We start from the raw sequence: 21,374 nt of genomic DNA on the forward strand, positions 1-21,374 counted from the left end.
CCCCAGGCAGGCAGCCTCTCTCTCCCGATGGGCCGGGAGGGGCAGGGGACAGCAGTGGGTTTTCTGAAAGCCAGTTCTCTCCCACTGAATTAGGAATTTGGCGATGGCGAGCTGGAAGGATATGAGCCAGCCTTCCCGAGGGCGGGGAGGACCCGAGCCGTGCCATCCTCTGTCCTTCCATCTCGCTGGCAGCCTGCACATCTTGGATTATGCCTAGGGTGGGGCCCATCAGCCAGGCTCCAGGACCCTCAGACAATATTTTGCCCGTGGGGGATGGGGGTTTGGGAGCCCCTCTTCACACTCTCGGACGGAGAGTGGGGGCCTGGAGGCCCTTCCCCCACGTGGTGGTCCAAGGCTGAGCCCCTTTCCGACTCCAGCGCACCCCGGGGGCCCCCGCTGGCGGGCGCTCAGGGAGCTAGGCGCAACTACAGGGACACTGAGGGTAGGCAAGGTATTCTTTCTCTTGGGTGGAGGATTTTTCTCTCATACACTTTTTTCTCATTTTTAAAAATTTCAAGTGGAGCTTAAAAACTTCAGTTATAAGAAAAAGTTTCTGCGCCAGAAAACAAACTCATCAGAGACAGTAATCCGGAACCCAGATTCCAAACGTCCGGAGGCAAGGAGCACCCTGCTGGGGGTCAGGACTCCGAGGGCTGCGGGAAGCTGGCGGGACCCCTGGGCGTGCGGAACAGGCAGTCTCAGCGTGCCAGGTCACCGGTTCCGAGGAGGCGGTGCGAGGCCGCTGTGCTCTGGGACCGGGACTGCACAGCTAGCCGCTCCCAGCCCTACCTCCGGCTGCTCCTGGCCCTGCGCTGGATCCGGGAGCCATGGCCGCCCCTCCCGCCCGCCCACCCTTCCGAGGACGCGATTTCTCTGCAGCCGGGCCGGGCTCAGGCTGGCTTTGCACGGTGTGAATAGGAAGCCGGCCGCCCCCGCAAGCACCCGCTGGGGCAGGACTTGGAGGAACCCGTCCCCTCAACTCGCTCCGGAGCCGATGCTTTGACTTCTTCCTCCGGAAGCCACGGCCCAAGCCCGGAGGTCTGCGCCAGAACCGTTCCCCTCCGCCCCCCCCCCCCACGCCCCGCATTGGCGGCTGCGCCCAACCCGCGCCGGCACCTCCCCCTCCTCGGGCCCGCACCCGGGACCTAATTCAATCGCCCCCGGCCTAATGAATAGCCGTGCGCTAATCGGATCTCCGAGCGCTTTATGGATTTATACATGCCGCCTCCTCTCCCGCTGCAGACGCGCGCCACCCCGGTGGCTTCCGAAGGCACGGGCTTTAGGACTGGCCAGGGAGGGGCTCAGGCCGTGGGGGACAGGGGTCCTCGTCACCTGGCAGGGGTGTCGCTGGAGCCGGGACTCAGGACCGCGCCGGCCGAGTCCTGCGTCCTAGGCCCGGGCCGCGGAGCTGGGCGCTTACCTGCCAGCCCCGGACTCTCCGGAGCTGCCCGGCCGCGCTGCCCAAAGCGGGCTCCCAGTTCCGAGCCCCGCCCGCGGCCCAAGCCCCTACCCAGGTCAGAGATGCCCGCGGGGGAAGGCCGGCCTGAGCCGCGCGCCCGGCTTCCCCTTTCTCTCTGGATTCCTTTGATCCGCAGGCTCTACGCCGCACCTCGGCTCCAAGGCTGCCAGGGTCGGCCCGCGGGGGTCCTGGAAACGGTCCCTAGCTTATCTCCTTTCATCAAGCGGCCTGGGGCCGCCTTGAAACCGCGGAGCCAGTAATTGCTTTTTTCAGGAGGCCCTGTGCGGACTGGACTACAGCCAATCAGCGCCTTGTTTACACTCGGTGATTGACAGCCTGCTGGCCGAGTGCCAGCCAATCCTGGCGGTCCCCAGGGAGCGGGCGGGGGGGGCGGGGAAAGAAAGGTGACAACAGAAGGCCTCTGGCTTAACCCGTTCCTGTCCCTACCGGTGGAGAAGGAAATGGCAACCCACTCCAGTATTCTTGCCTAGAGAATCCTGTGGACGGAGGAGCCTGGTGGGCTGTGTCCATAGGGTCGCACAGAGTCGGACACGACTGAAGCGACTTAGCATGACATGCATGCATTGGAGAAGGAAATGGCAACCCACTCCAGTATTCTTGCCTGGAGAATCCCAGGAAGAGGAGCCTGGTGGGCTGCCGTCTATGGGGTCGCACACAGTCGGACACGACTGAAGTGACTTAGCAGCGGCGACGGCAGCGGCGGTCTCTACCGGAATGAGCCGGTGGATAATTTCTACCGCGCGTGCCCGAGGTGGTTGGCATCTAGTTTAAATACATTTTTGTCCCCCCTGAGGGGGAAGCAGAGCTGCACCTGGAGGAGTAAAAATAATGTATCCATCGCCACTAAGACATAGACTTGACTCCCGAGCATAAATAGGATCGTTGGGAAACCAAACTCTAACAGAAATATTTGGAGAATAACCTAAAAAGTAGTTTGCATCTGATTACGATGAAGATATTTGTTTAGTGGCTTTTTTATTTAGGGCAAGAATTTAGCAGATATGCAGGAGAGCGACATTGAAAAATACTGTGCATGGTTTTCACACTGTGGGTATCAAGGTGAACATATTTTTAAAATCTAGTTGCAGATGAAGAAAGGGCAATCTTTGTCATGGCATTAAATCCCCGATTTTCATTTTCATCAGTGCTCCGTTGCAAAAATATAGCCAAGGGGAATAAAAACTGAGGGACCGCACATACGTGGCCAGAGACACAAGAACTTCTCCCCAGATTCTGATCCCTGGGGCAAGAGGAGGAGAGGACAAGGCCGGTGACTCAAGAGTCCGTGGTACCCAGACTTCGAGAGTGCAGGCATTCCTGAGCTTGGTCAGAGCAGGTGGAGGCCTCGAAGTGGTAGTAGGGCCAGGCAACCCGAGGAGGCCTCTATGCTTGGATCTCAGGCCTACCTGTGCGGGGTTTAGCCACCTGCCAGACATCCCAAGTATTTTAAAAAGCATCTGCTTCAACGCGTGTTGCTGTATCATCTGGCCTCTGTGCACCGGACGCCAAACGTTAGACCTGCTGGGTTAAATTAAAAAAAAAAAAAAAAAGCAAAAGCCTTCCCCTCGGCGTGGATAAACGCTCCCACTCGCCCCTGCTCCCTCTCCCGCCCTGCGCCAACACATTCCCATTCAGCAGCAACGATCTGCGCAAAGGAGCTGCGCAGTCGCCGGGCTTGAATTAGGCGCCATCGGGCTTGGTAGTAGCCCTGCTGCTCCCTGATTGGCAGCTCCCTGGCCCGGCGCCAGCCTATTGGGAGGCCTGTTTACGCCGAATGAGTGGCACGAGCTCCCGGCCGCGGAGGGCCGCGCGGCCAATCAGCGCACCGGCTGCTCCGGGCTGAGTGGCACGAGCTTATTAGTATGCAGGGCCCGTGGCTCGCCGCGCCGGGCTGCAGGTTTGAGAGCCGCTCTGGATGGGCTCGCTAGAGTCGTTGTTGTGGAAGCGGTGCATTTACAGTGCAACAGTCAGCACATTGAAAATACCAATAGGAATACAAAACAAAGTCACATTTACTGGTTTAATTGTATTGCATTCAATTGTATCCAGGAAACAACCTCCAGTAAGTAACTGAAATTGCTTTCATTTTTTTTTGTTTTTGTATTTTTATTATTATTTTATTTTTATTTTGGCTTTGGGGATTTACAATTTTTTTTTTAGTAAGAGAAATTCAGGGTTGCGATGTTAAGAAGTATATATCTTCCCTTTTTAAAAATCCGTTATAATGTCGAACAGGCTTTTTTTTTTTAATGGACTATATGTAAGAGCGATTTTTTTTCCCCTCTGAAAAATCTTATCGATCGGTTTAAAATTCCCCCCGTAATGCGTCCTTGCTTTGCTCTGAGCGCTTGTTGTGTCGATCGACACCCAGTATTAAAAATAAATAATCGCGACAGGACAGGGACCGCCAGGCTGCGTCCGGCGAAAGCCGCGCGGGCCGCTCCGGCTAGACAGTCGGCGAGGTCCCCGACGCAGCCAACGCGCTCCCGGCTTTGGCGGCACCACGAATGAACCCCAATTGTTTGCACCCCCCCCCCCCACGCTGCTCCCCTCCCCCGAGCAGCCTTGGGTCAGCCCCGCCCGGTTGCTCCACGGCGCCGGGAACCGGCTGGCTCGCGCTGGCCGAGGCGGCCGAGCCACCTACCAAAGGGTCTTGCCGGCCGCCAGCGGCGTGCGGGGCGAGGGATCGGGCGGAGAGGGGTAACGGCGAGGTTCGTGGGGGTTCGCTTTCTAGAGCCTAATTCATTTCAGGACATTTCAGAAAAAAATTTCCGGGGCGGCTGAGGGTGGCGGAGGGGGCCAAGCGAGGCCAGCGCAAAGTGGCTTTCTCACCGACCGCATTCCGGGTGGCGTGCAGGGCTCAGACCACCACCCCTGAGGCGGCATCTGCGGGTGGGTGCGCCTTGGGGTGCGGGGGCCCGGAGAGGCCACGGGCCTCGGGCCTCTCCTGGCGGGGGTAGGGTGGGTGTCGGGCGCGACCGTTTCGCAGGGAGCGGGTTCTACGGCGGCGCCCGAGCTGCGCCGGGTGTGCGCGGGCCCCAGCCCAGCCTGCGGGCCCCACAGCGCCAGCGCACCGGGAGACGGCGCCGGAGGATGCGGGTGGCCGAAGCAAAGGGAGGGTTTTCGGTGTTTAAAACCGAAGCAAAACCGAAGGAGCCGCTCCCACAATCCTGGAGCGTTCGAGCCACGAGCAGAGAGACGGGCGACTCCTGGGATCGCGCCGCGGAGTCCTGGGGAGGACCCGGCGTTTCGAGGTTCGACTCTGCAATATACCCTTGTCAGCGATTTTCCAGCCGGCGCGGGGACCGCCCGGCACGCCACCGCTTTCGCTCGGTGTCCTTTCCGAGTCTGGCCCTACGCGAGCTGCGGTCTCTCTTGGCGCTGGGGGGAGGACGTTCGGAGCCCTGGGATTCGCGGATGGCGGCGCCTGGGATCCGAGACTCCGGGCCCAGGCGGCGGCGGAGGCCGCGCGTCGCCGCCCCTCTCTCTGCCGGGCTTGTGCTCCGCAGGCCCCCGGGAGCCGCTCTCTGGCGGACTGGGAGGCGCGGCGCGGCCTCTTCCCCGGAGCAAAGAACACAAAGGAAAGCCCCTCTGACCTGGTGAGAATCTCCGCGGCACGGAGGGGCGACAACAACCCATCCCCTTCCGAGTAAAAAGTCTGGCGGGCTGATGGGGAAGGATCGGTCCGGCCCACAGAAGGTGAAGATTAAAGCTGTTGCTGGTAGCCAAGCCCGCGTCCCGAGAATCGAGAGCAACTCCCTTTCTCGACAATTTTGGAATTTCTTATTGGAAAAAAACCCCACAAAACAAAACCAAAGTATACGCGGTTCCCCGGAGGCCGCTGGGAAGCCCCCCACCCCCCTTGCGCGCAGCCGCGGGCCTTCGGCGCCTTTGAAGCCGCAGGTTCTCGACCTCCCTCCCCTCCTTCTTTCCCTTTGTCCCGCCCCGTGCCCCCCGGCTCGCAGCTCGCTGCTGCCCGGAGGCCCTAAGCCCCGCGCGGGCAGCCCCTCCCTCCCCTGACCCCAGCGCGGGCAGCCCCCTCGCCCGGCGCTCTCCCGGTCCTGAGGCCAGGCGTTCGCTCAGTAGGCCCGAGCGGCGGCGAGTCGAGTGATTTGTTAGACCGGGGTAGAGAGCTGACGATCCCTAGAGGGGAGGAAGCCCAAAACCCCTTTGTAGGAAGTTGAGAGACAAAGAGAAGTCTTTGTGTAGGTCCCGTTTATTTACAATGCAAAAGCTTTCCGAATAAATATTAAAAAGCTTATCAGCTGAGCAAATATGTATTCGCTTAATACATTATGTTTTCGGTTATAGATTAAATCAAACACAAAACAGTCTGCAAATAAGACGTGTAGAACCTGTAGCATTAAATATAGTAATTTAAAATGGTATTCACAAAATGGAAAACATCTTAATCGCTTTGTTGTCACGGTGGGACGACTAAAAAAAAATGCGAAGACTTTCTGCAAAGTTCACTGTTAAGAATATTGAGCCTGCCCATCTCATCTCCCTTTTGTTCGAAGTGGTATGAAACGTTAAAACAATGCAGATTGAGGAAATGAGAAATGTGCAAAATGCAAGAGGTCCACGCGGGCGCACAGCTGTTCAGTTTATGTTGCTTGCTTCGTCGTTTCACACTCAGCGTCTGAAATTGTCCCCAATTTCGCCTCCGAGTGGACTCTCCGCGTCGGGGTGGAAGAGAAGGGAGGTGGGGGACATTACAAGTGGCTCAGCCGAGAGGTGGAGGTGGACGACGGAGGCCAGGGGTCCGCTGAGACCTGGGCATTGGCGAAGGTTGCCCTGGGCCGGGCCAGTTGTCCGCGGCCCTACGGCGGAGCCCGGCGTCGCAAACCCCACTTCCCCGGGCCGTGCGGAGAACGGCCTTGGCTCAGCGAGCGAGCCGGGGCAGGCGCCGAAGGGAGAAATTCCGTGGCCGATTTGGGGCGTTGAGGAAGAACAATTTCTGATTCTCAAAGAGGCCCTCACCAAACCCCCAATCCGCAGAGGAAGATCCTGGGCGAATTTCACCGGGGGGAGGGGAGATTGTTTGAGCCTCGCTAGGAAGCTCCCGGCTCCCGGCCGGCCGGCCGGGCACTGCGGCGTGGCGGCCCAGGTGACGCCGCCCGCGGACGTAGAGCCCCTGGGGCTCGGGGAGCTGGCCCGGGGTCCAAGCTCGGCATTGCGGGATGGGGGCTTGGTCCTGTTAGGGCTGTGGCGAGGCAGGGGTGGGGAGAGGAGCGGCGGGTTCAAAAGAATGGACCAAAAGACGCATGGGGGGGATGGGAGAGGGGAGAAAAGGAAGGTTATAAAAAAAAAAAAACCTCTTGAGTTACAATCAATAAAATTACTCGCTTAATTAGCATGGTTATTCGGTTAAGCAGAATGCAGTAAAAGCTGGACCTCGGAATGGAGAGAGGGGAAAAAAGCTAGCGTGGACCCCAGGCCTTTCCTCAGAGACACCTTTGGGCAGCGGGGGAGGGGAGAGGGTGTGCGTGTGTGCGTGTGTGTGTGTGTGTGTGTGTGTGTATGCGTGATGGCTTCTCAGATTTGGGTTTTTATCACCCAACGGAGCCAGCAGCCTTTCGCCGCGGCGCCCTCGCCGCAGGGACCCGCGAAGGGGAAGCGGCGAGCGGTACGGCCGGGTTCCCTCAGGCTCCTCCGGACCGAGCGTGGCCGGGACGGTGCGTGTGCGCGGGGGGAATCGGGGCGGCCCGGGTGGCCCACGCGCGCGCGTGCAGCGGGGAGACGCGCGGGGAGCTCGGGGCCCGGCCGCCCGGCCTGGCGGGACTCGGGCCGGCGGGGTGGGAAGGGTGGCAGGCGGGCGGGCGGGGGCGGGGACCCCCCGGCGAGCCGAACCCCCAAGTCACCTAGTCTCCTCTGCTTGTCTCCGCAGACTATGGATCCGCACGGCGACCGCCGGCTCGGCACGCGGCCGCCCGCCGAGGAGCCCAGTCCGCCCGCGTGCTGACCGGCCCCACCGCCGCCGCCGGTGACCCCAGACACCGCCTCCTCCGCGCCGCCTGCGTGCCGCCCGCGCGCCGAGCCGCCCCCGGGCCCCGGCCGTGCTGCTCCCGGGAGGAGGCGGCGGCGGGCCGGGGCCGGGGCCCGGCATGGATGGCCGCGACTTCGCACCGCCGCCTCATCTGCTGTCGGAGCGCGGAAGCCTGGGCCACCGCAGTGCCGCCGCCGCCGCGCGCCTCGCCCCGCCCGGGCCCGCCGCGCAGCCCCCCGCTCACTTCCAGCCCGGAAAGTACTTCCCGTCGCCGCTGCCCATGGCTTCGCACACAGGTCAGTGCCGGCCGGGCGGGCGCGGGAGAGGAGACCCTGCCGCGAGGTGGGCACGGTCGAGGGTCGGATGGGAGCCTGCCCCTCCTCTCTCGGAGCGTTTGCGGAGAAGCCTTCGGTTTCATTTCCCTGCTCCGGCACCGGTGGCGGCCCGCGCGTCCTGCGGGGGCTCCCCGAGCCCGATCATCGCGGTTTAGAGTGCCCTTCCCCGGGGTCCCCCAGGGTCTCGGAGGGGCAGCCCCGGAGCCGGCTAAAAATAAAGCCTTTCCCCTCCTGCACCCTCCCCCACCCCTTCCTGCCGAAGAACTAAATTCCGCGTAAACCTCATTTCTGCATTCTGCATTCACATCCTTAAGACATTCCGGGGCTGGGACAACGAGGCCACTTTCTGCGGGAACAAAAACGGCTGTTGTGACTTGGGGAGGGGAGTGCCGCGGCCTCTCGGATTAGGGCGGTGTGTGCGCGGGGTGAGCGTTAATAGGGACTGCTGGTGTAAGACGAGCAAATCCTGTTTCTATATAAAGCCTTGAAGTGTCAGGGCGAGAATGGGTTTGCAGGGGATGCATTTGCTTTAACAAGTGCCTCTGGTATCCTGCTAAAGCCGGACAAAGCATGGCCAGATCGTGGCCCAGCCTCTCGGCCTGCGCTCTCGGGGAGGGCAGCGCCGGCGCCGGCTCAGCTGGGGGCGGCGCGGGGGCCGCCGCCGGATTTCGGTGCAGGCGAGTTCGCCGCAGATTTGCTCCAAGAGGAGCGAGCTGGGGCCTCCCTGCACTCCAGACCTCTCCCGGGAGAGAGCTGTTCCTTGGCAGAGCTGACGCAGATCTCCAGAGCGGTCCCCCTCTGGGGTGGCTTCGATACTACTGTCGAGCCAGGTCAGAGGAGAAGCAGGGCCAGGCAGAGGGTGGCAAAGGGGGCTGTACCTCGCCGAGACCCTGGAGGTCACTGGCCAGCGCCGGCTGAGCTTGCAGGAAGCCGAGTGGCTGCGCGTTTGGGGACCCGCTGGTCACCCTGGAAGGTTGGCTTGCTTTTGTTTACAGTTTGTTCTAAACATTAGAAATGTTGTTTGCCTCTTTTTTTTGTTGTTGTTGTTGTTAATTTGGCAGTAACAGTTATTATTGCTAGCTTGATGAACTGTGAATACTAATAAAATTATATCTGCTTTAATGGGATTACAATTAGTGTGTGGATTAAAACGGATGGCAGAGTCAGGCTAGAAGGGAAAATGTCAGAAGGGAGGGCAGTCAGAAAGAAAAACATAAATTTCCTAAAAAGAAAAAAAATAACGAGAAATTGCTTAATTACTAATGGGCTTTTAGCATTTACCACATGAGATTCAAAAAGTTAGAGCAAGCTGGAAGTGGAGGGGCTGGACTCAGCCCTCTCCTGGAGTCAGCACTTCGCCCGCGTTTCCTGTTCCAGTGTGAGCCTTCTGCAAGGCTGCTTTTTTCCTCTGCTTCACTCTTCCCTCTTCCTTGCTTTTTTCCTCTTATAGATTTATAACTCAAAAGAGCAAAAGCACTTGCCTGGGCAATCGGTGATTTTAAATATCTGTCCTTACTGTCCCTGTGGTTGTCTCTCCTGCTCCTGCATTGGAGATGCTGCCTGCCCAGCTCAGCTCACACTGAGGGGCTGTGGTTGAGGGCTTGTGGTAGCCTTAGGGACAGTGCCACAGTGTCCCTAGTCCTTTCTGGATGCACCCCCCCCCCCCCCCCGCCATGCCATATGCCATGCCCTCTAGCCTGGAGGGTAACAGAAGCAAGGGTTCAGAAGGGCCCCTGACACCAAGGCTGTCCCGGTAGTACACAGACAGGCTGGGGCCATGCCCTCCTGGGGGCTGGGCAGGGGCAGAGGCAGGGAGGGGGGGCGAGAGGGGCTTGGCCAAGCTGGATTCCCCATCAGTTTAAGTCACTGCTGCCTCCCTTGTCCCTATTCAACAGCCCACAACCCTCGCCAGATCCTGGTCAGCCGCCATTTCTGCTTTCTGCTCTTATATCCAGATGTAGGCACCACCAGGCCAGGTGGGAACATGGTCTGGGTGACCCGAACCATTGTCTAGCTCATTCCAAGTTTGATCACGTGGTTCTTGGATTGTAGGCCATGGAGGGACTGGAGAAATCAGGTGGGCGCTGGCCTGGACTGTGTCCTTGACCCAGACCCTACTCACCTTCCCCATATACAGGGTGTTCTAGAGCTCACTGGAGGTCCCCAGGGCACCCTCAGAGGGGGCAACTGGGAGCCCACACATCTGCTGCTCCTGGAGGCTGCTTCTACCTCCCTGGGGGACCAGAGAGACCTATTGTGCCTGGAGATGTTCAACCCATTTGTGATGGGAAGGCTGGCCTAGAGGGCGTCCAGCTAGAAACATCTGCCGCTGAAAGGCTTTTGAAATTGCTGAAAACCAGGATCTTGTATTGGTTTTTTAAAATTTAGCTACATCAATTAAAAAAAAAAGAATTATACCTCAGACTACTTTGCTTTGGTCTGTATCTATATATGATCCAGTTTAAAAAGGAAAAAGTATAATTAAGTTAAATTTTTTTTTTTTTTTTTTTTGCATCTCGTGTGCGGATTTCAAAATGGCCAGTTTGGCGGACTTTCTTCCCATTTCCGTGACGGCCTCAGGTCCATAAGCCAGGCTGCAGCAGCCCAGCCTACCCCTCCCTCCACTGACTACCCTGCTGAAAGGAAAATTGCACCGAGCTTCTTCCTATTTGTTCGGCTCTAACATGGGAGTAGGATCCAGCCACCGGAGATCGAGTCCCTGGCCTCTGAGGATTCCTCGTCTTGGCTCGGCCCCCCAGCCTGGGCCAAGGTCTCCCTCCCTGCGCTCCTCCAGTGCTGCCCCCACCCAGCGCTTTCAAAATGTCAGTTTGAAGGACCCCGATGGGATGTTGGGCTCCAGGGCTTCTCCCATTGTTTTTCTAAAAATGAAAGTGCGGATAGCTTTATCATCGGGCTGTGGGGTTTTATGGTAAAGTGCTGTTCCAGTAACCTTGTCACCAAAAGGTGCAATTAGAATGTTTGGAATCATTATTTTTAGTGCAGTGTTAGATTTTGTCTCTAATACAGATGGTCCGGAGGCAAAGCTGTGAAATCTAGGGGGGAAAAAATGAAAATCAACAACACACCAACCCAAGATTTTTCATCAGCGCTACTGCCTGGAGCGATTGGGGATCGTGCCTCTCCTTGGAGGGAGTGCATCTAGTAGGAGGCAGCCCTGCCTGGGAGAAGCCGGGTCCCCGCCCCCTCTTCCAGCCGGTCAGCTACAGCTACTGCCCTTCATCCTTCTCTGTGCGTTGCCCTTGGGGCCAAAGGAGAATCACTGGGTCTCCACCCAAGGAAGGCGGAGGTTTGGGCAATGTGACTGCGAGTGGGTTCTCCTCTCCGCCCCTTCTCTTGGCTTCCTTGGCGTGTAAATGGTCTGGCCTGGAAGCCAGGTGCCCTGGGCCTGTGGTTGTTGTTGGGAGTATACAGGGCGGCAGGTTCCTTCTGGTGGGAGAACCACAAACTTCTCTCCTGCTAAAAGTGCTTCTGATCCTCAATCTCAAAAAGAAGAAGAAAAACGTGGTGGGGGATGGGGTGGGGAATATAATTTCCTGGTGTGAAAAGACCCCATCAAAGGATCCCCCTCCTTTCTCATGTGATATTTTTTCATATAGGAAAAAAAATACAATTTCGTAAATACCTCATTAACTCAATGACACGATGGAGTGTTTCGGCAACCGTTACCAACATTAAGTAGGTGTGAAAAGAGTTACTTTCCGAAGACTCTACTCGTCCTGCTCTGTAAGTGGCAGAAGCAAACATCAAAGCCACGGCCACCGTGTGGAGCCCAGAATCCGGCGGCCGCGTGGACTGGCCAGGCTGCGGCCGCCTCACCCACCCCAGCGAAGCCATTTTTGGAATGTGGGTTTTTTCTCAGTGGGGCTTGTACTGCCCCCTTGTCTGATTATTCCTACAGGGATATTCCTATAGGAATATCCAGGTCACGTGAGCACTAAGGCAAATTAGCCAGAGAGGCAGGGAGTGGCCTTGTGCGGATCCCAAATCACCCCCAAATGCTCCCGTTTATTCTTAGAAATCTCCCTTGTCTGCTGTGAGACTGGGTTCAACAGCCCGCACAGACAGGACAAAACGCACAGGAGGCTGTTAGAATAACATGGAGGGAGCTAAAAATACCCCTCAGAAACACACATAAAAAAGCCAAATCCAACAACAGAACGAGCTAAAAATATTCCAGGCTTTGGCAAAGAGCACAGAGTTAAATAAATTATACAAGAGCCATTCATGGGAGCAAGTTGACTTTCTCTCTTACGGGAACTTGGTTCAAGCTAATAAAAATAATAATTTACTGGCCACTGAGCTTTGCTTGAGTTTAGATTTAATTGGTGGGGCTTCTGGCGTTTGTCACTTCTTGGCGATTAGTGGGCTTGCCCTGGCCTGGGGTGGGATGGGGAGGGGGTGCTGAGTCTGGGTCCCTGGAATCAGGGGCAGGGTTCTCCTCCCCCCATCCCACCCGAGGAGCAGGGCCTGGGTACAAGGGCAGGATGCCCAGGAGGCCAGAGAAGGAGGGAGGGTACAGGGGAGTGGTCAGGGAAGGCAGAAAAGGGACAGGCAAGGCGCCGCTATTTTAATTTGATAAATGATCGTACACCTTTAAGAGTGTGTTTTAACAATCAAGATACACTCCAGCAAGTTGATAGGATGTTCGCTGTCAACTTACATATGTCATCAGCGCGGACTGTGAGCATAAATAATGTGCGAGAGTGTGCGGGATGCGCTGCAGCCTCTCCAGGAGCCCAGCAGGTAGCACCCCTGTCTCTCCTGCGGTCTGGAGGCAGCTGCCAGAGGAGGAAAGGCGTTGGGGAATTCAGGCCGGGTCTTTCCTCTCTGGGGAGTTCCCAGAGCTCCTCACCAAAATAAGAGCTCCAGACAGTTTGCTCAGGGAAACCACTGCGGGTGTGATCTGAGGCTGGAATCCAATATTGGCTGGTGTCTTTTCAGGGAGCAGATGTCTTAAGTTCAGCCATTTCCCAGGAATGTCAGACCTCCACCTTGGGATTAGGGTCAGGGTAACCTCCTTTGCTCTCTCTGCTTATTTGCTTGCTCTTGATGGGATGCCCACCCCACCCCCCAAAATCCCAGCAGGCCCGCTCAACTCCCAAAGGACTACACTTCCCAGAATGCCCCTGGTCTAGCTCCAGGGTCTGAGCCTGGGACCGGCCCTAAGCTGGGAATTCCCAAGCTCAAATAGAGTTCAGCCAGTACCACTGGGAATGAGTGCTTTCTGGGTGGAAAGGGGCCTTGGTCACCACCCCTAGGGTCCCCTTGCCCTTTCTTCTGAAAGAGGCCTCTGGGCGGCCTCTGCCCCCGCCCCCCCCCTTCCCTACCATAAATACCTGAATATAGGCCCCCAAAGATGGGAGCTGCCACTCTACCCCAGGGACCTTGTGCGGCAGGGCAGGCAGCTGCCTTGATTGGCATGGCCGGAGTCTCAGGGGGATTCCCACCAGTTGCCCTGATGTCAGCCCTTTGCACAGGGCTTTCTCAGAGGGGCCCTGGATACACTGGCCAGAGGTCAGCATGGAAGGGATTTGGGGACTCCACCTGGGTGGCCTCAGGGCTGATCTCTGCCTAGAGAGTCCAACAAGAAAATCCTGCACAGCGTCTGGAGCGTCGCTCCTCTTTCCAGCCTTGCGTCACCAGGCAGCAGTAGCCCTGTCAATGCCATATTGACCAGCATCCACCTTGGATGACTTCCGATGACTAGAAACCATCCCCCCAGGGCGGAGGTGCTGCCTTAGCCTCTCGGAAGGGGGCCCGTCATAACCCATCCAGAGAAAGTTCTCACTCGGGCCACTACCAGCAGCCTCTTGGAAAGGTGGGCGCCCCTTGGAAAGGCCGTCCTAGGAGGTCTTTGCTGGGCCTTATCCCAGAGCTCTCGAGCTGATGCCAGGGCTTCAGGGTGCAGCACCTGCCCTCTTGGGCAGTAGGTGACTCGCACTGCTGCGCTCCACCTGCCTCACCCGCCAGGGCACGGCTCCCCCAGGGTTCCTTGGTCCCTATTAACCGATGGGGCCTTCTTTCTCCCACCAAAGATTCAGGATTAAAAGCAAACAAGATCACAACCAGCATGCACCATCTAGAACACATCCCTGCAGCTCCGGGCTGTGCCAAGGAAGGTTCAGGCCTTGCAGCCTGTGCTCTGGGGCCGCTGCTCCATCTTGGCTTTGACGCCCTACCCGCTGACGTTTTTATGGGATAATATACCGTTTAGATCACGCAGGCCTATTTGTCAGTGGGCCGCCCCTGTTTGTTGTAATATATAATATTACTGCCTCCCGTGGCCCTGCCAGCAGCTGCCACCAGAGGATGGGGACCAGTCGGGAACTGGGTGTGGGATTGGAAGGGGGGGGGGGGCGCAGGGTGGGAGTTGCCCCAGCCCCACATAGGGGCTTGGTGTGGGTTTGCAGCAGGCTGAGGGTCTGGCGGGGAGGCATCCAGTGCTCAAGCAGGGAGCCAGCCGGGCTGGCATCCGAGGGCTGCTGCAGCTGTCCAGACGATTAGGTTCCAGATTGGATCAGCCAGGAAGCTTTTTTTTTTTTTCATTCTGACCTAGAGCCGGGGCGGAGGAGGAGGGAATGAACAGGTGGGTTGGGTTCCCTGCCCCCTCGCCGCTCCCCCCAGGGCCCCCAACAAAGAGTCCAGTGTCTTTAGATCCAAAGATGTTTGATGCTGGGGAAGGGGGACCCACTGTGTGCCTGGAACCGAAAGGAAAGTTACAGCAGTCCTGTTCCATCCAAGTGCAGGGACTTGGTTTCCAGTAGAAATTACCAGAAATGCAGGGGAGGGGCAGAGGATGCCTGGGCTGCCGAGAGAGGCCCATGTGCGGCAGACTGGGGTCCCCCAGGGTGGCCTGGGGCTGTCTTCTTGGGGCACCCCGCCAAGTGAAAGAGAATCATCAGCCACATTTAAGTGGTGGTTTATGGACTAAACCACCCTCTGCCATCTCCTTGGGAAGAGGCAGTTTTGGTTCTATCCCTGTGCTCCTCCTTCAGGGAAGCCAGGGCCTTTCTTCCTTGGGACTTTGTTCTCAAAGGCAGCTCTGGGGAGGACACCATGGCCCTAATATCACACAGCCAGGCCAGGGAGGGCCCCCTACCCTCAAGGCAGGTGTGCTGGGAGCCCAGCTGGATGGGGGTGAAAAGAAGGCAGGTTGGGGACAGTGGGATGAGACCCTAGGGGCGGGACCCAGGGTGGGGATGTGCTGATGGGGGTGGGGAAGGAGCTGCACTGCCAGGCTGCTCTCCACCAGCATCTCAGGGCAGCTCTGTGTGGCAGGCTCCAACTTAGCACCAGCCTTGCTGTCTGGCCCTGCTTGTGTCCCCTTTGGGGGCAGAGGCATAGACCTTGTCGTCGTCTCCATAGTCTCACCAGCATGTTAACTAGCTGAGCTCACACATGCATGGACACTCATCACACCTGGCTCACGTGTGCTCATACCCTGAGGCATGTCCTTACACTCACATGTGCTCACACTCATACACACACACTCACTCACAGACACAATGGACCTTCAAGATACAAAGGACATCACATCCCAGTTGGCCTAGGGGAGAGCCAGCGGGCCCAGTGATCAGAATGTGTGTTCTGGTCTGTCTCCACTTCCCACCTCCTGCTCCATCCTGCAGCTCCTGGCCAGCTGCCGGAGGTGGAGCCTAAAGGTCCCCAGTGACCTTGGATGGCAGACTCAGAGCCCGACATTCCGGGCTTGGTGCTGGTGAGCTGCCTGCCCCTGCTTCACCCCCCTCCTTCCCTCTGTCACCATGGAACCCATCTTCTGGTTTCCACTGAACTGGAGCTGGTCCTTTCCCAGCACCTGCCCCAGGCTTCTTCCAATGAATCTGTTCAGTTCATTTCCGTCACTCAGTCGTGTCCGATTCTTTGCCACCCCATGGACTGTAGCACGCCAGGCTTCCTTGTCTATCACCAACTCCCAGAGTTTGCTCAAACTCATGTCCGTTGAGTCGGTGATGCCATCCCACCATCTCATCCTCTGTTGTCCCCTTTTCCTCCCGCCTTCAATCTTTCCCAGCATCAGGATCTTTTCCAAGTAGTCAGTTCTTCACATCAGGTGGCCAAAGTATTGGAGTTTCCGCTTCAGCATCAGTCCTTCCAGTGAATATTCAGGACAGATTTCCTTTAGGAGGGACTGGTTGGATCTCCTTGCAGTCCAAGGGACTCTCAAGAGTCTTCTCCAACACCACAGTTCTAAAGCATCAGTTCTTCGGCGCTCAGCCTTCTTTATAGTCCAATTTTCACATCCATACATGACTCCTGGAAAAACCGTAGCTTTGACTAGATGGACCTTGGTTGGCAGTCATGTCTCTGCTGCGCCCACGCCCAGTTCCTCTAGGAGGTGCTAGTCAGCTTCCCCGCCCTTTCCCGACCTACAAGTTAGTCCCAAGCCTGTCTGAGCCTTCAGCCCTGCTTCTCTTTCCCTCAAGATCTCCCTTCCTCTAGCCCCACCCTCCCCACACCTTAGGTCAGCTCCCACCCCCCTACTCTTGTCATTCCACTGTCCCCAAGCTTTCCCAGTACTCAGCACCTATGCCCAGCTACCCACAGGCTCCGGCCACCCCTGCGCCCCTCTTTGCTGCCTCAAGTACCTTCTCTGCCCCGTTCCCCTGCCCCTCTTGGAATCTTCCTACCTGGGCAGCCCCCACAGTCACCAATGCTCAGATCCCTGTGACCTCCGGCCCTGACTGCCCTCAGCAGTCTCTCTCACCAGGCCTTGCGGCAGCCCCATCCTCCTCTACATGGAGCCACCTTCCCTGAGGGACGGCAGGGTCCCAAGTCTGGGTGTCTCTGCTTTCCATCCCTCTGTTTCCCCGGAGCTGGGCCTGGCCGTCACAGGCCTCCCTCCCTGCAGGACGGCTGGGGCGAGAGGGGATATGCTTGTCTGTGCACACCGAGGCAAAGCACGCACGTGCCTTTAGACACAGAGAGAGGGCTGTTCGGTTTTTCTCCTTCCAGTGTGCCGCCACACTGGAAAATCGAGAAGATAACGCTCTGGGAGAACTTCATTAGGAAGAGAAGGCCAGGAAACACAGGGGTCTGGATTGGCCCTTGTCTCTACACTAGAAACTGCCCCATACCTGACCACATGTTGTAGACAGTCTTGCTGGCAGCGTCTCCAGCCTGCGTGGCCACCTCGCAGGGATCAGGTCAGCATCTACTCTCCTTCCAGAAGCACCTTCTGTCATCTTCAGAGGCTCCTAGACTGTGTTTTAAAAAGATGTCAGAGCTAAACAGATTGGCAGGAAGGGCAATCCCCTCCTTCTTAGCTCCATACTCGATGGCAGGAGCAAGAGCGTGGCAGGGAGTGGTCTGCTAGGCAGTACAGCCCAGCGTCATCTGTATGGCACCAGGGCTGGCCCCTGGGTGCACACGTGAGGTCGGGCTGTGGAGAGAAGGGGCCGGTGGGGATGGAACAAGGTTCAGGATGGGGACCGTCCCTGCAGAGACTCCCCTGCCCCATCCCGCTCCAGTAAAGGAGGGACCTGATGGAGCAAAAGCTGGGCAACAGGTGGGGCCACTTCCTGCCTATCTCTTGACTGGCCCTGGCACCCTCTGCAGGTGTCTCTCTCACCATCAACAGGAGATTCTGTGTGTGATGGGGCACCTACGATGGATCAGAGGGTAGAAGCCAATGGCCTCACCTGGGCCCTAGGGCCTGGGGGGCAAGGAAGGACACATGCTGGGGAGAGCTGCCCCCTCCCCTCCCTTCTATGGTGGCTGTTTGGGTGACTGAGTAGGCAAGAACTAGGGGTCAACCAACAAGAGAAAAATAAGGGCTCAGGAGAGATGAGGGAGCAGGGCTGTGGCCCCTCACCCTCTGCTCCGTGTGCCTCCCTGGCCAGCAGGTGTGGTGGCGAGGGGCTGTGGGCACCCGAGCATTGTATAGCCAGGTGGGGCCCCCATGCTACACCACTCTGTTTTCCAGCATTTACGCACCAGGAGGCCTAGGAGCTGCTCCAGGTTCTCAGCCTCAGCGCCCAGCCTGGCCTGGCAGGAGTGCGTGGCTGCTTGGGGCTGGTGGCAGTTAGTGGGACCCGCTGCCTGCACATCTCCTGGAGGCTCTTTCCCACAAGCCCTGCCACTCCAGATCCTGGTCACTTCTCCTTGCCCAGGCAGCGCTCACGTCCCTGCAGCTCTCACTTGGTGGGGCACGGGCCCTGATGCCTCCTCTCATCACCCGCTATAGGGTCCTGGCAGCCGGCAGGCAGGATTCAGGACCTAGGCTCGGACACGGGTGCAGTGAGGACAGGACCAGGCTCCTGCCCGTGGCGCCTCCTGGCCTTGGCAGCACCACGTGGAAGGGTGCCAGCAGATCCCTCTGTCCCTGGCTCGTGGGCACAGCCCTCCTCGCCCTACACAGAATGCAGGTGAAGAAGCCGGACCTGGGGTCCCCCAGGACTTCCCAGTCTGCCCGATGGGGCAGCTGCCCTGTCCAGCTGACCTGCCACATGCCTGGCCAGCGGGTCACTTGAGGGCAGTTTGCCTGAAGCCAGTCCCTTTTTCAAGACATTTTGCATCCCTTTGGGTCTCCTAAAAATAAGCTTTTAATTTGTTTTAAATTAATATTAAAGTTAAAGCTCAATTAAATTGTAATGCATCTTTAGGCGAACTCTTAAAAAGCCCTTAACAAGCGTGAATACAGGTAAAATCAAGAAAAGTTGGAAGGTGCACACAAGCAGCAGCGTCTTTCTACCTGTCAAACGTCTGCTCCAAGATAAAGGCCAGTGAGATGGTCCCAAGCAGCCATGAGGCCAGTGTGGGTCACGGAGAGGCCCGAGGGCTGTTGTTGAAGGCCCGGGTGCCTGGGCAGCCTGCGGCTTCCTTGGATGCCAGGGTGAGGGTGGGTGACCCTGCACACCGCGGCCGCTCAGTGACTGTCTAACAAATGAGCTGGGTTAGAATTTCGTTCTCCGGCCAGAACTCCGGACCCAGTCTGTGGCTTGGGTGACAAGGACGCTCATGCTGTCTGGTCTGGGCAGCACTTTCTCCCCATATTCCCACATCAGCTGCCTGCCCTAGCGAGGTCAGCATGTGCCCCGAGCTTCCCTGGGCACTTGCACTGGACTACCTGGAGCCAATGGAGATTCAGGGCAGCCCAACCATGCCCTGGGCTCTCCTGGGGAGTGGGCAGCTGGCCCAGGTACCGGCTGCTGAACTAGGTGGCTAGGAGGGTCATGGTGCATCTTGTGGTCTCTAGACTGGAGTGGGGGCCACCCTTTGGAGACCTTGTCCCACTCGGGCAGCCCAGCACAGAGCCCCCTCCTCTGCTCTGGCAGCAGAGCCTTTGCCAATGACACTTGCGTCAAGCCCAGCTTGTGAATCAGGCGAGGGAGTCAGTTCTCAGTCTCAGGGCTGAGTTCCCTGCTGCCTCCTGCCCCTGAAGCAGGTGGGATCCAGGTGGTGGAGACTCAGCAAGCCAACTTGCTTGCTCTGTGGTCGCATCGGGAGACAGGAGAGCAGGCTTCTGGGCTGGAGATTCAAGTCTGGTTCTCTGCCTGAGCTCCCCCCATCCCCTGCCCCGCACGCCCTGCAGTGGGGCTGGGTGCACAGGCTGTGGGCTAGCTGCGTGTGCTGGGGATCTTCTCTCCGTTGGGAGCTCCTGCGGGGCTGCCCTGAGCCTGTTTCCCCTACCGGCTCCCCAGGGCTGGCTGGCACTCCATCCCTATTTGGGACCCTCGATCAGTGGGGTGCCCTTCTCCACCCCAGAAACAGCTCTCCTTGCCCTGCTCATTTCGACAGTTCCCAGAAATATTGTAGTTGTACATCAGAGAATTGAGGTTTTCTCTCTACTTACGCTCACCGTCTTTAGAAATTAAAATACTTTATCTCTGTACTTTGAAGGGAGTGGGGTGGTTTGTCAGAGCAGTGCTGTTAGAAGAAGCTACAAGGATAAGGAGCCCTGGGTGAACCCTGCCCTCTGCCCCATCTCCCTTCTCATGTGGGGCGGGTCGCGCTGCCCCCAGGAACACATTGTGGGGGATCCCGCTCCCCAGCGAGCTGCCCCCTCCACAATGTTCCTCCTGCCTGGAGCCAGGAGCAGCCCCATCCCCAGTGCCAGGCCTTTTCCTGCTTCTGGTCACAGACGTTAGAGTCGGGTGGGGAGGCCAGGTCTACTGCAAGCCTCAAAAGACAGGGATGGGCTGCAGAGGGTGGCCTGTCAGACATTCAAGAATGTGGGCTCCCTGAAGGTCTCTGCCTGGAGAGACACAGCCCTGCCCCCAACCCTGCCATCTGCTCCCCTCTTGCCCTGCCTGCTCATAGCTGAGACAGAGGAGTGTCCCAGACTAGCTCAAGGTGCTGAGTGCCGGGGTCCAGCGGATGTGGTGTAGGAGAACAGGGTGGGCCCCTAGGACCCTGTCCAGGGGCTCGGGGGGGTGTGTGTGTGCGCGCACCCTGATGCTCACACTGGACTACAGCCCCTAGGGCATTCGTCTTGTTGCAGCTGGCTTATTTCAACATGGTATGATGCTTTGGCTGAGGCTCCTTCTCTGGCTGGCGGGGTTTGGAGGGGGTGGCGCTGGTCACCTCCCCACGCCGCCCCCCCGCCCCCGCCCCAGCCTTCAGAGGTGTCCTGGAGGAGGAGTGCTGGCCGCTTGCCAGGGAGGGTGTGAGAGGGAATCGAGGTGGAGACCCCAGAAGGTGCGAAGAACAGGAGGAGGGAGAGCAACCCTCTGAGTCACTCTCTCGGCCAGAGTCCGAGGGCGGCCCCAGGGGGGAGTGTTGGCTGCCCCCCTCCCCCTCCAGCCAGAAAGCTAAATTTACCCTTTTAATAAGAACCAGACTTATATCCGGTTTTCCTTTTCTTTTATTAGTTCTGGGCTGTTGGTGGTTGGGCCCGTCCCCTGTCATCATTGCCTCTACACTTGTGGGCCTGGTGGCTCAGCAACCACAGAGTTTTCCTATTATGGCCTGAGAGACGCTGCCTTTGGGCCAACCGGGTCTTCTGGAAGGTTCTCCTGGGCCAGCGGAGAGGGGCTTCCCATGTGACGCCTGCATGTTCTGGGCAGACACCCCTCACCAGGGCTACCCCCACATCTCAGGGCGGGGCTGGCGGAGGCTCGCCTTCTGTCCCCTCTGCTGGCCCCCACATGCCGCCTCCCACCAGCACCCCCTCTCCCACCGCTGCAGCTGTCTCTGTTCCCGCCTCCAGCCTCTTCCTTCTCTCCTGCCCTTCCTTCCTCCCTCCCTAGGCCTGTCTTGCCTCCTCTTCTGGTCCCTGCATCATCGCAGGGCTGTGGACAGCAGCTGGGATTATTGGATGGCGTCCTCAGGGACTCGGGCTGGGCAGCAGAGGATGGCCGAAAGCAGGGCAGGTTTTGTGTCCATTGAGACCCAGCAAGTGAGGGGAGCCAGACAGGAGGCCCCCGATTCGAGGACAGAGGGGAATGCTCCCGATCCCAACAATTTCTGGGTTCTGAGAGCCTGTCAGTAAGACCGACCCTGCTGGGAGGGGGTCTCAGATCCGAGGGGGCTCCTGAGCTGCTTCTTCACCGCAAAGGGATCGGGTGTCTGTGGGAAGATGGCCACGCAA

At 58.2% G+C, this 21,374-nt stretch overlaps 1 protein-coding gene across 1 annotated transcript in view; it reads left to right on the forward strand.

Moving 5' to 3' along the window:
• Window positions 1–3,382: 3,382 nt before the first annotated feature.
• BAHCC1 (BAH domain and coiled-coil containing 1) overlaps window positions 3,383–21,374 on the forward strand; it is a 61,373-nt gene continuing 43,381 nt past the window's right edge. Inside the window, exons 1-2 of the mRNA XM_055575356.1 lie at window positions 3,383–3,542; window positions 7,371–7,765. Coding sequence (XP_055431331.1) covers window positions 7,588–7,765 — 178 coding nt within the window. The 5' untranslated portion in view covers window positions 3,383–3,542; window positions 7,371–7,587. The remainder of the gene's footprint in view (window positions 3,543–7,370; window positions 7,766–21,374) is intronic.

The sequence above is a fragment of the Bubalus kerabau genome, chromosome 4 (genome assembly GCF_029407905.1).
Source record: "Bubalus kerabau isolate K-KA32 ecotype Philippines breed swamp buffalo chromosome 4, PCC_UOA_SB_1v2, whole genome shotgun sequence".
NCBI lineage: Eukaryota > Metazoa > Chordata > Mammalia > Artiodactyla > Bovidae > Bubalus > Bubalus kerabau.